A 15,195-nucleotide genomic window follows, 5' to 3' on the forward strand; every position below is an offset into this window, starting at 1 on the left:
TTCATTTTGTTGTGAGAACATTTAAGATATCGTCTCTTAGCAGCTTTCAAATACATAATGCAGTGTTGTTAACTCTAGTCACAAGGCTGGGCATGAGATCTTCAGAACCAATTCGTCTTCTAAGTGCATATTTTGACCAACCACTTACCAATTTTCCCACCCCCAGCTCCTGGTAACTACCATTCTCCTGTTTGTTAACATAAACTGTCTGTAACATAAAAAGAAAAATGTTATTGCAAATACTTTTCTTAGTCAGGTGGAAGAGAAACCAATAGGAAAGCCAGAAAAACTGTTATGTATTATATTACTCTATTACCAAGCCCTTACTACTAAGGTAACCCATATATATGTGTGCATACATATGGGTGTATAATTTATATATATATATATATATATATAATGTATATATGTGTATGTGTACATATGTGTGTGCGTGTGTGAGTAGACTCTTAAGAAATTTTATTTTTTTAAATGTTTGTTTATTGTTGAGAGAGAGCAAGTGTGCACGAGAGCAGGGGAGGGGCAGAGAGAGAGCAGGACAGAGGATCTGAGGCAGACTCTGTGCTGACAGCAGAGAGCCCAATGCAGGGCTCAAACTCAATGAGCCCTGAGATCTACCTAAGCCGAAGTTGGACACTTAACCGACTAAGCCACCCAGGTGCCCCAAGAAATTATTATTTAAAAAAATTTTTTAAACGTGTATTTATTTTTGAAAGACAGAGACAGCGCACAAGCAGGGGAGGGGCAGAGAGAGGGAGTCATAGAATCCAAAGCAGGCTCCAGGCTCTGAGCTGTCAGCACAGCTGACACCACCCAGAATGAGCCACCCAGCCACCCCCTTCTAAGAAATTATTATTATTATTATTTTTAACTTTAAAGAAATTTTTATTACACAAAGGTTGTCACATAATTGGATATTTCTCTACTTTGTACATAATTACTCTTACTCTCCACAGAAAGGCTGCTTCTTAACTTTTCATCTGGTGATGGCAAACACTAAAATCCTTATTTTAACAGAATAGTAGTAAAAAATACCTCAGTATTTAAGTTGAAAGCAGTACAATGGTACATGGCTCTTGCATTCAGTTATCAGGAATGTACAAATGTCTTTTTATTCACAAATACAAAATAAATTATCTGTAGGCATGGACAATGACAGCAGTAAACCATTATATGTTGTCAACTGAACCCAGTAACTGATGGTTATAGTGATTTTCTTGAACATCAGCCAGGCTTTTCTTCATTCATTTCCTTCAACTGACTTCTCTGAAGTTATTCTTGAGGAGCACTGCCTTGAACTTCCTGTCACAGTTCATTAACAATGGTAAAGCGCTATTCTAGGAATTAGAACATTGCCACCTCCCATACCACCTCCCATTCCACCCATTCCAGGGTCCTTCTCTTCCTTAGGAATTTCGGTGACTACAACTTCTGCTGTAGTTAACAGAGAGGCCACACCAGCAGCATCCAATAAAGCAGTTCTTATGACCTTAGTTGGATCAATGATTCCCTTTTCTACCATATTCACAAAATCTCCAAGCATAGCATCATAACCAACTTCTGAGGAACTCAACATAATTTTCTCAACTATCAGTGATCCTTCAACACCTGCATTCTTAGCAATGGTCATTGCAGGAATTTTGAGTGTTCTCTTAATGATTTATATACCAATTTTTTCATCTTCATTAGTTGGAGTTATTGAATCCAAGGCTGGAATGCACCGAAGCAGAGCACAACCCCCTCCCAGAACAATGCCTTCTTCAACAGCAGCTCGGGTAGCATTGAGGACATCTGTAACTCTTTCTTTTCATTCACTTCAACATCACTTGTGCCACCAACCTTCAGCACAGCTACTCCATCTGAGAGTTTTGCCAGATGTTCATTCAGTTTTTCCTTTTCATATTCACTAGTTTTGATATCTAACTGTTCAGTAATTTCTTGGATACTTTTTCAGTGGAAATCAGGAGAGGTGTGATGTTAGCTGTTGATGCTGTAATTGCTGAACTTAAGAAGCAGTCTAAACCTGCGACGACCCCTGGAGAAATTGCTCAGGTTGCTACCATTTCTACAAATGGAGACAAAGAAATTGGCAACATCATTTCTGATACAGTGAAAAAGGTTGGAAGAAAAGGTGTTATCACAGTAAAGGATGGAAAAACACTAAATGATGAATTAAAAATTATTGAAGACATGAAGTTTGATCGAGGTTATATTTCTCCATACTTTATTAATACATCAAAAGGGCAGAAATGTGAATTCCAAGATGCCTATGTTCTGTTGAGTGAAACGAAAATTTCTAGTGTCTGGTCCATTGTACCTGTTCTTGAAATTGCCAATGCTCACCCTAAACCCTTGGTCATAATTGCTGAAGATGTTGGTGGAGAAGCTCTGAGTACACTTGTTTTGAATAGGCTAAAAGTTGGTCTTCAGGTTGTAGCCGTCAAAGCTCCAGGTTTTGGTGACAATAGAAAGAACCAGCTTAAAGATAGGGCTATTGCTACTGGTGGTGCAGTGTTCAGAGAAGAATGGTTGACTCTGAATCTTGAAGATGTTCAGCCTCAGGACTTAGGAAAAGTTGGAGAGGTCATTGTGACTAAAGATGATGCCATGCTCTTAAAAGGAAAAGGTGACAAGGCTCAAATTGAAAAACGTATCCAAGAAATTATTTTTAAGATACGTTTCTGAACCCAGCTAGAGAAATAGTTCGAACGAATGTTCGCCTTCATATCTTATATTGTTTGTGTAATGAGTGCCTCTTTTAGATCCTTTAAACTCTGTTAATGCAATTACGTACACTGAGGTCATTGATCTTCCCTTTTCCTGTTACAAAATTACAACGTCTTCATGAGAAGAACATGGGTATTCCTTAAAGAAGCAGCATATACAGGATAGTCCTGGCTGATCTCTGGAATGTCTCTATATATCCAATAATACACAAACACTCCCATATAAACATACATCTCAGAAAGAAGGCCCAGACCACCAGTGCATAAAGCAGTATTTGTGAATGTTTTATTCAGGTATTCTTACTTATGTCTTTGTGCATGTGTCTGTATGTATTTATATTTTGGAAGTTATATCCTATATGGAGTAAATTACTTAATTCATGTGTCTGGTACATAACCTAAGGACTCAGTAGAGATCAGTTATTACTATATTTATTATTGGCACTGTTATCATTGTTAGGTTCGTAAGGGTAATGCACTTAAAATCTAACAAAATCAAGGCTAAGTTCACCAATGTTATATACAGATAATTTCTCAGATAAATCATTGAGGCTTTGGAAGTGTTTGGCTTTTCATCTATAACATAGGAGCCATAATAATATTTGTTTCCTTTTAATGAAGTTTTTAGTATCAAACAAGATAATATACTTGTTAATAAATTATAAATTTTCCATATATAAAATATATGTGTCCTTGTGAGATGTGCATATAGAATTACAGTGGATTTTTAAAATGTGTAGGAAACGTGTTATAGATATGCTACAGTGAGCCCTTTTAGTTAGAGACACAGGTGAAAAATCTATTGTATCTTTTTGTGCTTAGGTCTTGTTTTAGTCCCCAAATGATATTTTATAGCATAACACCTTCTTTTATTTCATCAGATTTGGCATCATCTGAACTATTTTACTTTGTAAAGATCAATTCCCCCCCTTTCTGAGGAGGGGCCAAAGAATGTATTATAGGCTTAGGTGGAGATTCCAAAAATGTTTTGAGTGGCAAAAAATATTGAGATATGTGGGTAGCCTTTCAAGGTGAGTACTTAAGAGGGTGTACTATGTCCTTAGATGCATAAAGTCTGATCTCTTTGTTAAAAATGTATCTCATTATCTTGTTTTCATGTCTTTATTTCAGTTCCTTTTACTGACAAATATGCCATCAACAGACTTTTAAGGAAATGTAAATGTCTTACAAGGAATTACTATAAAAGTGTCTATATATGTCCCCCTGTAGATTTAAGTATGAAGTTATAATTGTTAATTATGTTGTCCTCTTTTCTCCTCTCCTAGGTTGATTCCAGCCTGTCAATTGGAAATTGAGTCAGAAGTTAATTTTGGCACATTGGTTGCCAATAGCAAAGTATATTGTAAAGAGATTAATATCATTAATCATGGCAGAGCTCCAGGTAAATACTTTCTGTCATATAAATTATATATATGTATATATATAATTTAATGTTATATAAATTGATTTATAAGTTGGTATTATTTGAAATGTATACTTTGTATAATTAATGGATTCTCTTATTCATTCCTTCTCCCCGTAAGGTGTCTATCATTTGAAATAGCTCAAAACTGAAGGCCCTTAAACAGGATTACTATAAATGATAGATAATAATTCAGGAAAGATGAATCCATCTCCCTATGATTCTGATTAACAGCCTGACTCCCAGGTGACTGGTGATCTCCCTGTGGACAGAAGGCAGGATGGTGTTAAGGGCGTGACATAGTCCTTAGAGTGAGCCATCCAGGGATAGAATCAGGGCACAATGCATTACTAGCTGTGTCATCTGGGGCAAGTATCTTTTAGGACATTGAACTTGATATTTCTCATTTATAAACTGTGGTTAATAAAATGAACTATGGTTAATTATGTATGTACTTAAGGTTTTAGTGTGGCACTTGACTTATCATATGCACTCAATACCTATTTGTTTTTTTTTCTCTTTCGTATTCAACTTTGAATTCACATGATGGTCCCTAGAAGGCTCTTATTAACTTTTTGTTCAGAGAGTAGATGCTTTTCTCTTCTCTAGATGGGATTATTTCTCGAGATTTTTACTGTGACCTAAGAGTTTCCATAAAGGCTTGTGTGTCTGTATGTGTGTGTGTTCATGCACACTATTCATTGATGGTATAGAGTAGGTATAAAATCACTTACCCTTCATTGTCCTCATTAGATACTAAGGATCTGGGGTGGCAAGGCTTCCATTGCTGACATGAGGACCAGGTCCACATAGAGAGGGCATTTTTTTATGAGATTGCATCTTGAATACATAAAACTGGTCTTAAATCCAAACCTCTTTTACATTAAGTGAGGATATTTTCTGTGGCTGTTTTAGCAATGAGAATTATTAAAACAAAGGTAGGGGATGCCTGGGTGGCTCAGTTTGTTAAGCAACTGACTCTACGTCTCAGGTCATGATCTCACAGTTTATTAGCTCAAGCCCTGCTTTGGGCTCTGTGCAGACAGCTTGGGGCCTGCTTGGGATTCTCTGTCTCTCTCTGTCAACCCCCCCCCCCCCCCACTTGCACTGTTTCTGTCTTTTAAAATAACTAAATAAACTAAAAAAAACAATAACAAAGTCAGTTTGTCACTTTACTGATTTCTTCCTGGGGTTAAACAAATAAAACTGATCATTGTTCCTCACCGGATGTTACTTGTTTCAATTTTCCATGCTTTAATTTTTTAAATGTTTAAGTTTTTGGTGCCTGTGGGATTGTAGAATATTAGATTCGTTTGTGGTCTGACTCCAGTGTTACAGATAGAACCTCTCATGGCTAGTGTTTGTGGGCTGTATGGTCCTTTAGACTCTCTGGTTATATTTTAGAGTAGTGGTATATAATTGAGAGAATTTTGTTTTTATTATTTATTTTCCAAAAATCTTTCTTAACTTGTCCATTCCAAATCCTGCAAAGTTTTGATCATACCCTTTCTTTATTATAAAATATCACCAAACTGTACATTTTTATTATGTATAAAAACTGTAAGTAACGAATATGTATGGTTTTAATCTTAATATTTAGGGCGCCTGAGTGGCTCATTTGTTTGAACGTCCGACTTCAGCTCACATCACGATCTTGTGGTTTGTGAGTTAGAGCCCTGTGTCAGGCTTTGTGCTGACAGCCCAGAGCCTGGAGCCTCCTTTGGATTCACTGTCTCCCTCTCTTTCTGCCACTCCCTCACTCATTCTCTCTCTCTCTCTCTCTCTCTCAAAAAAAAAATTACAAAAAAATCTTAAAAGAATATTTAATATTATTTTACTTAATAAAATAAATAAAAATAAGCCTCAGATCTAGACCCAGACATTTTAAGAAAAGTAATCCACATTGGCTTTTAGTATTGTATTAATATTTTGTGTGTGCATATTATTTGTAGTGAATACCACATTCTGTAAGTTATATTTAAAAAATTTTTATTTTTTTATTTTTTATTTAAAAAAATTTTTTTAACGTTTATTTATTTTTGAGACAGAGAGACAGAGCATGAATGGGGGAGGGTCAGAGAGAGAGAGGGAGACACAGAATCTGAAACAGGCTCCAGGCTCTGCGCTGTCAGCACAGAGCCCGACGCGGGGCTGGAACTCACAGAGCACGAGATCACGACCTGAGGTGAAGTCGGACGCTCAACCAACTGAGCCACCCAGGCGCCCCTAAAAAAATTTTTTTTAATGTTTATTTATCTTTGAGACAGAAACAGAGTGTGAGTGGGGGAGGGGCAGAGAGAGAGGGAGATAACAGAATCCAAAGCAGGCTCCAGGCTCTGAGCTGTTAGCACAGAGCCTGACAAGGGGCTCGAACTTGTGAACTTCGAGATTATAACCTGAGCCAAAGTCGGATGCTCAACCGATTGAGCCACCTAGGCGCCCCCATTCTATAAATTATAATTGAGTACTATGAAATGTTAATTACTATTACCTTACAAATTGTTATCAATAAAACACATTTTCTTAGTGTTGACTTTCTTATTCTCTGACTCGAATATTATTTTTCCACCATTAGCAAAATTGATTTTATGTTTTATATTCACAGTAGCAGGTTACTGTAAGGTGTCATAAAGTCCTTATTACCTACTGGCACAGTATATAAATATTCATGAGAATAACAGTGTATTTTTATGAGGAAAAACACTTAGGCAGAAAATAGATTTAGCAACCAAGGATGATTTTAATACAGTTTTTAAAAAAGGTTTTTTTGTGACAAATATTTTATAGTTTTAGAGTCAAAGATCAAATGTTTATACATTTATATGCATACTTAAGAGGACATTAAAAAGCCACACTCAGCAGATTCATGGTAGGTACAGCTTTGTTTTCTCTATCTGGTAGTGACACTGGGGTTATTAGTTGATCCATGTAACAACTTCATGATTTTTTATTTTTATAGCCCATTATGGAATAATTATCCATGGATTTAGCCAAATATTGTTGAATACATTTTGTTTTCTGGCCCTCTATAAGAATATTTGCTGAGTTTACTCCCAACTGTGCAAATTAGTGCTTGTCTTTTCATTTTGAAGACGTGGCTCTGTCTTTAAGATAAGTCTCTATTATTAGTACTTTGTGAGCTGGTGAACTCCATGTTCTGTTCTTTGGTTTTGTTGTTTCTCAGTTTTTACCTTTTAAAGAACATCATGGAAAAAGCATTATTATTTTAGCATGTGTGGAATTGCAATCATTTCCCTTTTCCTCTCAGTAAGCTTGAATATTTGCAAAGACATTTTCTACTCCCGTGGTATCATGTAGAACAGTCTTTAAAGTCCCTAGTGTGATCTTCACATACCATTTCCGTGTTTGAACAGCTACCTTAGAACTCCTCAAACTTTAGGTTTACTTGGGTTATTTTGCCCTAGCTATATGACCTTTCTGTTGCTCTTAATGCCCACTCTTCCCCTTTCCCTGATCATTAGCATCATCTCTCTACTCTCTATTGTCTAGAAAAGCCTACCATCATCTGTAAACCAGGAAATTTGCTAAATTGGACAAAGTCCAGTACTGGTCCTTGAGATCCTCCTTAACTACTCAGAGAAACACACACTACTTATTCTCAACACATACTGTTTGTTTTCTTGGAAACTGATGTCATGGAATCGCAGTATAAGTTTCTTACATAATACAATGCTGGGTATATCACAGACATTCAATAAACCTTTGTGTAATTGATTTGGTTCAGTGATCTCTCAGTATGAGTAAAGAATCGTTAATTGTATGTCAACTGTACTTGAATAAAAAAATTCTTTAAAAATAATTTGACCAGGATATTATAAAAGAAAAAAATGATTTGCCATTTTAGTACATAAAAAAACAGGGGCGTCTGGGTGGCTCAGTCGTTTAAGCATCTGACTTCGGCTCAGGTCTCGATCTCATAGTTCGTGAGTTCGAGCCCCACTTCAGGTGAGCTCAAGTCCCACTCTGGGCTCCACACTGTCTCTCTCTCTACATCTCTGCACCTCGTGGGATTCTCAATTCCTTTCTCTCTGCCCCTCGCTCACTTGTGCTCTCTATCTCGCTCTCAAAAATAAATGAATAAATAAGTAAAATAAAATAAAAATAAAAATAAACTGTTAAGTTTTCAATGAAAGGTTATTCAACTTAGAAGTAACCTGCTTAATCTCCTATGAGCATTCTGAAGAGTCTCCAAAACAGCCATCTGGAGACATGGAGACTGGTTTATCCTTGGTACGCTTAGACCCAAGGAAGCCTTAAGAAAAAAAAAAAAAAAAAAAAGCATACATAACATACATAAGAAATAACAATGACCTTGGGTATGTGACTCTTAATTTTTGGTTAGCATCCTATAAAACTAGACTGTGTGCCCTGGCTTGATCTTAAAAATACTTTTACATGAAAATCTACTTCATAGTTTCTAAAAGTATTTTGGAAGGATAAAGGCAAGGTAACCATGTATACTTAATCACCTTCTCTAGAGAAGGTAAAGCAAGTCTCATTAAAAAAACACAGATCTGTTCAAAGGACCGTCATCTCAGCCCCAGTTGTAGGTAGCCTCGCAGGCCATGTGCTTCCCTAAATCACATCAGTGGACAAGGCTAAGTGTTTATTTTACATGACTTAAATAGCAACATTTCAGAATGTTGAAATGGTGTCTTGAAAAAACAAAACAAAACACAAAAGCCAAAACTTTGGCTTCTATGGCTCCTCACTGGCTTATATAAAATGGAGGTTCAGGTTCTGGAGTGAGGTCTTCCAGGGCCCAAATCTTGCTTATAACATTTACTGGCTAGGAGGCCCTAGGCAAGTATTTACACTTCCTGGACATCCATTGTAGAGATAAACATAGTGCCTGCCTCCTACAATTGGGATGGTAATTGATAAAATACTTAGCACACTCTCTGGTATATATTAAGTGTTCAATAAATGTTCGATTTTGATGTTAGAATTATTTTTTTTCCTACTGCCTCCCTTCAGTTCTCTTTTGTGGATTGCTGTCCCTTTGTTTTGGGTTCCTTAAATGTTAGTGTTTCTTAGGGTTTGCCTTAGGCCCACCCACATGTTACTTCAGTCTATACGCTCTCCCTTAGGCAATCACTCTCATTCCTGTTACCTCACTGGGCTCTATCCCACACTTTACATTTCCTTCAGGTTTCTCACACTTAACACATCTAAAACCAAACTCCTCGCCTTTCCCCCAAAACTTCTCTCTCTCTCTCTCTCTTTTTCTTAATTAAATGTCACGACCATGTACTTGGGCCTGTCAGAAAGTTAAAATCCTTGACCTCTTCCTTTTTTTCACCTCCTACCCCCTTAGTCAGTTACTCAATCCTGTTTCTTCACTTCCTAATTACCTCAGTAATCCTCTTTTTTCTGGTGCATCCTCACTTGTCTACAACAGGCCATCATCATCTTTTGCTTAGTAATCAAACCAACTGAAATGATTTCTCTGAAATCCCTTATCTCCTTCTAGTTCATTCTCCGAACATCAGCCAGGGTCCTATCTAAAATGAGAATTTGATGACAGAAATTCCTTTTGTAACATCCTTTCTTCAATGACACCCTTCCTTTAAGCTGATGTCCTTTTATTGTTAGTTTTTTAAAAATAAAAGTCAAATATTTCATTATTACTAGTGGTGTTAAAGTTATATAAGACGCATTAGTGTTTGTGTAGCCACTCTTTTAATATATTTAGAAGACTGAACAATGTTCTTTCAGTTTCGGGTTGTTCCTAAAATAAACTTTTGAAATACTTAAAATTCTTTTGTCAAATTATATCAAAGTGGTTACAATATAGGAACTATCTCACTGACTCAGCCTTACCTGGACTCACATAATTTGCCTTTTCTGGAGAATTGAGTCAATAATACTTATTTATTTGAAACAGATATAATTTTATAAATTTTTGTTTTACGACAGAAAAAAAACACCCTTAAAGATTGTTCTTAGCACTTGTCTGAAGTGACTGGATTAACAAATTTTGTTACTGTGAGTTTGTTTGCCTTTTCTATCAGATCATCTCTGTACTTAAAAAAGTTTCATTACCTTTCTTATATTTTCAGTACTTTTATGATGCTCATATTTTATTTTCCTAAGCTAAATGAATCATTTTTGAAAATTTCATCAAATGTGATTTAAAATTGGTAAATTGGGAATTTGCCAAGTTGTTCATGTTAGCAGCATGCTCATTTGTGTTTATATTGTATAATATTTATATTGCACATTAAGGAAACATGATTGGCTACTTCATTTGTTGGGCATATTTTGAGCGCTCCACTTGGTGCTAGGCACTGTGTGCAGTGCTAGGACCACAGAGATGAGGAAGACATAATGTGTGATCTCAAGGACCACATGCTCTAATACACGCACTAAACATTACTACAAATTATTCACTGTTTCTGTTTTCAGAATAAGAGAATAAGACGTATTTGTAACTTCCTTCTCATATGCTATTTGATTCTTAGAAACACATTCCTTTTACTCTTTCCCTGTGTGAACTGCATGAATTCATTTATCAAAAAGTGATGGGGTGCCTGTGTGGCTGAGTCAGTGGAGCATGTGACTCTTGATCTGGGGATTGTGAGTTCGAGCCCCACATTGGGTGCAGAGATTACTTAAATAAACAAATCTTAAAAAACAACAACAACAACAACTGACAATGGCTATGGGTGCGAGCCCTTAGGTCAGAAGCATCCAAGTGAAAATCCAAGCTCTATTAGTTTCTAACTGTAGTAGTCAGCTATCGCTATGTAACAAACCACCCCATAATTCTGTATCTTGAAAAGGCAATTAGTTTTTAATTGTTTATTTATATGCAGAATGGCTAGAATTCAACTCATCTAAGCTGTGCTCTGCTGGGTAGCTCTGCTTCAAACCTAGGCAGTCAGGAATGTTCTGTTACTGCAAGTCTGTGAGTCAGCTGGGGGCTCTGCTCCACATGTGCTCATTGTGAAGCACAGGCCATAGGGACAGTAGCTACTTAAGTACTTTACACGGTAGAAGTGCAAGAGAACATATGGGATTGGAGATGGCATGTTGTCCCTTCTACCCACATGCTATTGGCCAAAGCAAATCGCATCATCAGGCCCAACATCAAGGGGTAGGAAAACATATTTTGTCCATGGTAGTGTAATGGTAAGATGCAGAGAAAGGTCAAGAATTGAGGTCAGCAGTTTAATCTACCATAATACTTGTGTCTTTGGATAAATCATTCAACCAGTCTAAGCTTCTGTTTCCTTATTTATAAAATGGAGTTAATGATTAAACCTATATCACAGAAGCACTCTGAGGATTATACAGACTAACATATACAAAATTCTTACCGTAAGTGTCTGAACTTTGTAAGCAGACAGTATATTTTAACTACCAATGAGGCTTGAGTCCTAACAATCAGTTCACATCTGTTGGGTGACCCCAGAGACTAAACTTACAATTAAAGCTGTGATTCTTGGTCCACGATAGACTGTATACTCTGTAATGTATATCTGACCCTTATTAAGAATGTGAATGTAACACTGTTTGAATCCAGATGTAAACCATCTGCTCTTGTTCTCCTTAGGTACATTTAAAACAGAATACCAGGGCCAATTGCCCATTGTCATTTTTCCAAGTAATGGTGTTGTGGAGTCCAAGTCATCAGTGATTGTTAAAGTGGATTTGTGTGCAGACCAGCCCAGAATTGTAAATGAAGTGGCAAAGTTAGTATACCATGGTTCTTAATTCTAATGTAGTACTTAATACTTTCCTTTTTTACTCTTCAGATATGCCTACTGTCTTGAATGTACATTAGCTTCTTTGTTCTTTCAGTCAACATTTGTTCATTGAGTCTCGACTGTTTGCCAAGCACGGGAGACTCAAAAATGGGAAGAGCCAGAGGATGGCCTATGGGTACACATAACAGGGGCTCCTGGTTTGGATTTTATGGGGGTGAAGGAGTAGATCAGGAAAGGGCTCCAGTAGGGATGTGATAGCACACCCAAAGAAGTATTGGTGAGTAGGAAGTAGCCAGGCAGAGAGCGGTGGTGTGATCTGAGCTGAGTGTGTGTGTGTGTGTGTGTGTGTGTGTGTGCGCGCGCACGCATGTGCGTGTGTGCATGCACGTATAGGGGCGGTGGGTATTGGTGATGGGGTTGGGTTAGAAGAGTAATTTCAGACAGAGCAAGTAGAAGACTTGAAATCTTGGAGGTGAATAGATGGTGTTAGACACTGAGAGAGCTGAGGCGATGTAAAGGCAGAGATGGAGGTGAGGAGTGATGTGAGATGAGACCAGAATGGTGCAGGGTCTGGTAAAGGACCTCATAGGACAGCATTTTTTAATGTACAATCACTATAATGGGTCACCACCAGTATCAAAACAGTGAAATAGAAAATAGCAGAATGCATGTCATATAGTAAGGGCAAATGTTTTGCAAAACTTGTTTTGGGTATGTGTGTGTGTGTGTGCCTGTGTATGCATGTGTGTACATGTGTGCGTGCTTGTAGTGTAAGTACATGTCTTGCTGGAGGTCACAGCCAAAAAAAAGTTCGAGAAACATCTGTGAGCCCTGATAGAAGCTTAGGTTTTATTGTGAAGGCTGTGGAATCTCAGGAAGATTTTAAGATGGGAGTGTGGTGATTAGTTTGCAATTTAGAAAGGTTGTGCTGATAACAGTGGACACAACAAATCAGGGAGTACATATGTGGAGGGGTAGCCTGACTAGAAACTATAATAGTACAGCAGAAGGGAAGTGATGAAGACCTCAGCTAAGGTACAAATCAGGCATATGGAGAGAAGTGTGCAGATTGGAGAAATATTATGGAGGCAGATTTAACTAGATGTAGTGACTGGTTATAGAAAGGGAAGGTAAGGGGAAGGACAGGTCTGTGGGAGGGGATCTTGAGTTCAGGTTTAAAATGTGGGAATTAATTTGCTTTGCAGAATCCTGTGGCGCCTATTAGATTTACCTACCTTGAGTTCCAGAAGCAATTTGGTCTAGGTATATTGGCTTAAGGATTATCAGTGGATAAATTGTAGATGAAGCATGAAGTCGAAAACAACTTTGACAAGGAGGATAGAGTATAAAAGAGTGGGAGAGAGACACCATCATTCATGGAATATATAAAATATCCAAGTCTTAGGAGAAGGAAAAGATAAAGACTGAATAAGTTAGAAGGAAACTGGCAAAGTATGGCGTCAAGGAAGCTAAGGGAGGAGAGATGTGCATAGATGGTATCAGCCACCGCCAGCGTGATGGAGATGTAGTGTAAGATAAGGACTTGAGTGATGGTTGTGGAGTGGTCAGTTATTTGAGGTATTTGATGGGATGAGAGTTAAGAAGATTGCATTTATGCCAGAGGGGGATAAATGTGCATGTGTGGGCTGTTTCAAAAGGGAATTGAAATCAGTCTGGGAAGTGAAGCTTTATGGCGGGATCTTCATTTCAACAAACAAGTGGGATTTTGCTGACATACTTTGCTTCATAGAGAATTGGGTTATTAGGATGGGGATGAGGTTGGCTGTTGGACTTGGGAGAGTGGGATGAGTTAGAAAAGAATCTCAGAATTCTAGAACTATAGGTGGACATCTAAATCATCCCATCTAATTCTAGTGTTTATGAAATAATTGGTGATATGGACCTTGCAGTAAGTCCTTTTTTGGAGTCAATTCATATGATTATTTTCCAACTCTCTTGTTTCTTGGGGACAATGAATTAGGTTGTATGTATGCCGTTCTACTGTGCAGATTCAGACAGAAGGACATGACATTCTTTGGCATGTACGTGAAAGGAACTGCTCATAAGCCTTTGAATTTTAATTATAATGTGATTTTATAAAATTTCTGTTGATCCAAATACTTAGGAGAAAAATTAAGTATATAAAATTCTACTTAAGATATACATGTATAATTTATTATCTTGTAGAGTAAGTTTGCAAGGTCGTCCAGATATGCTCCTGAGGGTCAAAGCTCATGTGGTTGAGCAGATTATTGAATTGCTAAACATGAGTGGTGACAAGAAGTTGGAATGCATACACTTTGGTTCTGTTTTCTTCGGAACTTCAAAAATTGAACATGCACTTCTGTACAATAATAACCCAGAACCCATAAATTGGGTGGCCATAATACAGGATGATTCAGTTGGAGAAGAACTGGTAAGTAAACAGTGTAACAGGGGAAGATCGGGCATTATGTTTTGAAACAGATTGTTTTGAACTTACTAATAACCAAAAAGCTGTTAAATTATTCTAAGTATGTTTTAATGTGCAGATAGATAGGATTCCCTTTCATGTGTCTTCAAGGATAACCTCAAACAATTCTGTAAATTAAACTAACATTGATAGTAATATATATCTGAAGTACACCAGACAAGTGCTTCTTATAGATTAGTAGCTGGTTGTGGGGATTTCTGTTCTCATGAATTTTTTAACAGGTTTTAAAATTTTATAATGTGCCTTGGTCAAATTTATATATGTTAAAGACCTACATATTCTTGATCTTCCATAGTAAAATTTCAATAATTATTTGATGATCTCCTCTTGAAATATTTTATTTGTGTTCTGCCTTAATATTCTTTGTATTTCTGATTTTATATTACAGGGTACTAATATTCAACAAAGAACAGATGTTGCTTTAAATAATCTCCCTTACTTAAGCCGAATAAAGAACATAGATGTTACCACTTTTATCTCCTGTATTCCTAATGAAGGGAGGTTGCTACCTTATCAAAAGACCATAATTACATTTTGTTTCAGCCCAAAGTAAGCAAAAATTCAATTCTGGTGTTTGTTATTAATTGAAAGTGTATCAATCAGACGTTCATCACATTGATTGTAAGAGTCCAACTGGTCAGAATGTGCAAATCAGTGTTTTCTTATTACGGCTCTAAACATTTCAAACATGGTTAATATAATTTCCAATATTTAAAAATTTTGTTCTAAATATTTCATGTTAGATTGTGAATTGTTCCAGACCTTGTAGGAGTGGAAGCTTTGTGTTGTTTTTGACTATGGTTCCAAATGAGTCTGTGCAACCAAGACCTGGTTGTCCCT

General features: G+C 37.0%; 1 protein-coding gene across 4 annotated transcripts in view; it reads left to right on the forward strand.

Annotated features, from left to right (window-relative positions):
* CFAP47 (cilia and flagella associated protein 47) overlaps nucleotides 1–15,195 on the forward strand; it is a 566,822-nt gene that overhangs the window by 8,189 nt on the left and 543,438 nt on the right. For all 4 annotated transcript variants that reach the window (XM_045050610.1, XM_045050613.1, XM_045050612.1 and 1 more), the window contains exons 3-6: nucleotides 4,013–4,128; nucleotides 11,729–11,867; nucleotides 14,070–14,298; nucleotides 14,744–14,904. In XM_045050610.1, coding sequence (XP_044906545.1) covers nucleotides 4,013–4,128; nucleotides 11,729–11,867; nucleotides 14,070–14,298; nucleotides 14,744–14,904 — 645 coding nt within the window. The remainder of the gene's footprint in view (nucleotides 1–4,012; nucleotides 4,129–11,728; nucleotides 11,868–14,069; nucleotides 14,299–14,743; nucleotides 14,905–15,195) is intronic.

Source organism: Felis catus, chromosome X (assembly GCF_018350175.1).
Source record: "Felis catus isolate Fca126 chromosome X, F.catus_Fca126_mat1.0, whole genome shotgun sequence".
In the NCBI taxonomy this organism is placed as follows: domain Eukaryota; kingdom Metazoa; phylum Chordata; class Mammalia; order Carnivora; family Felidae; genus Felis; species Felis catus.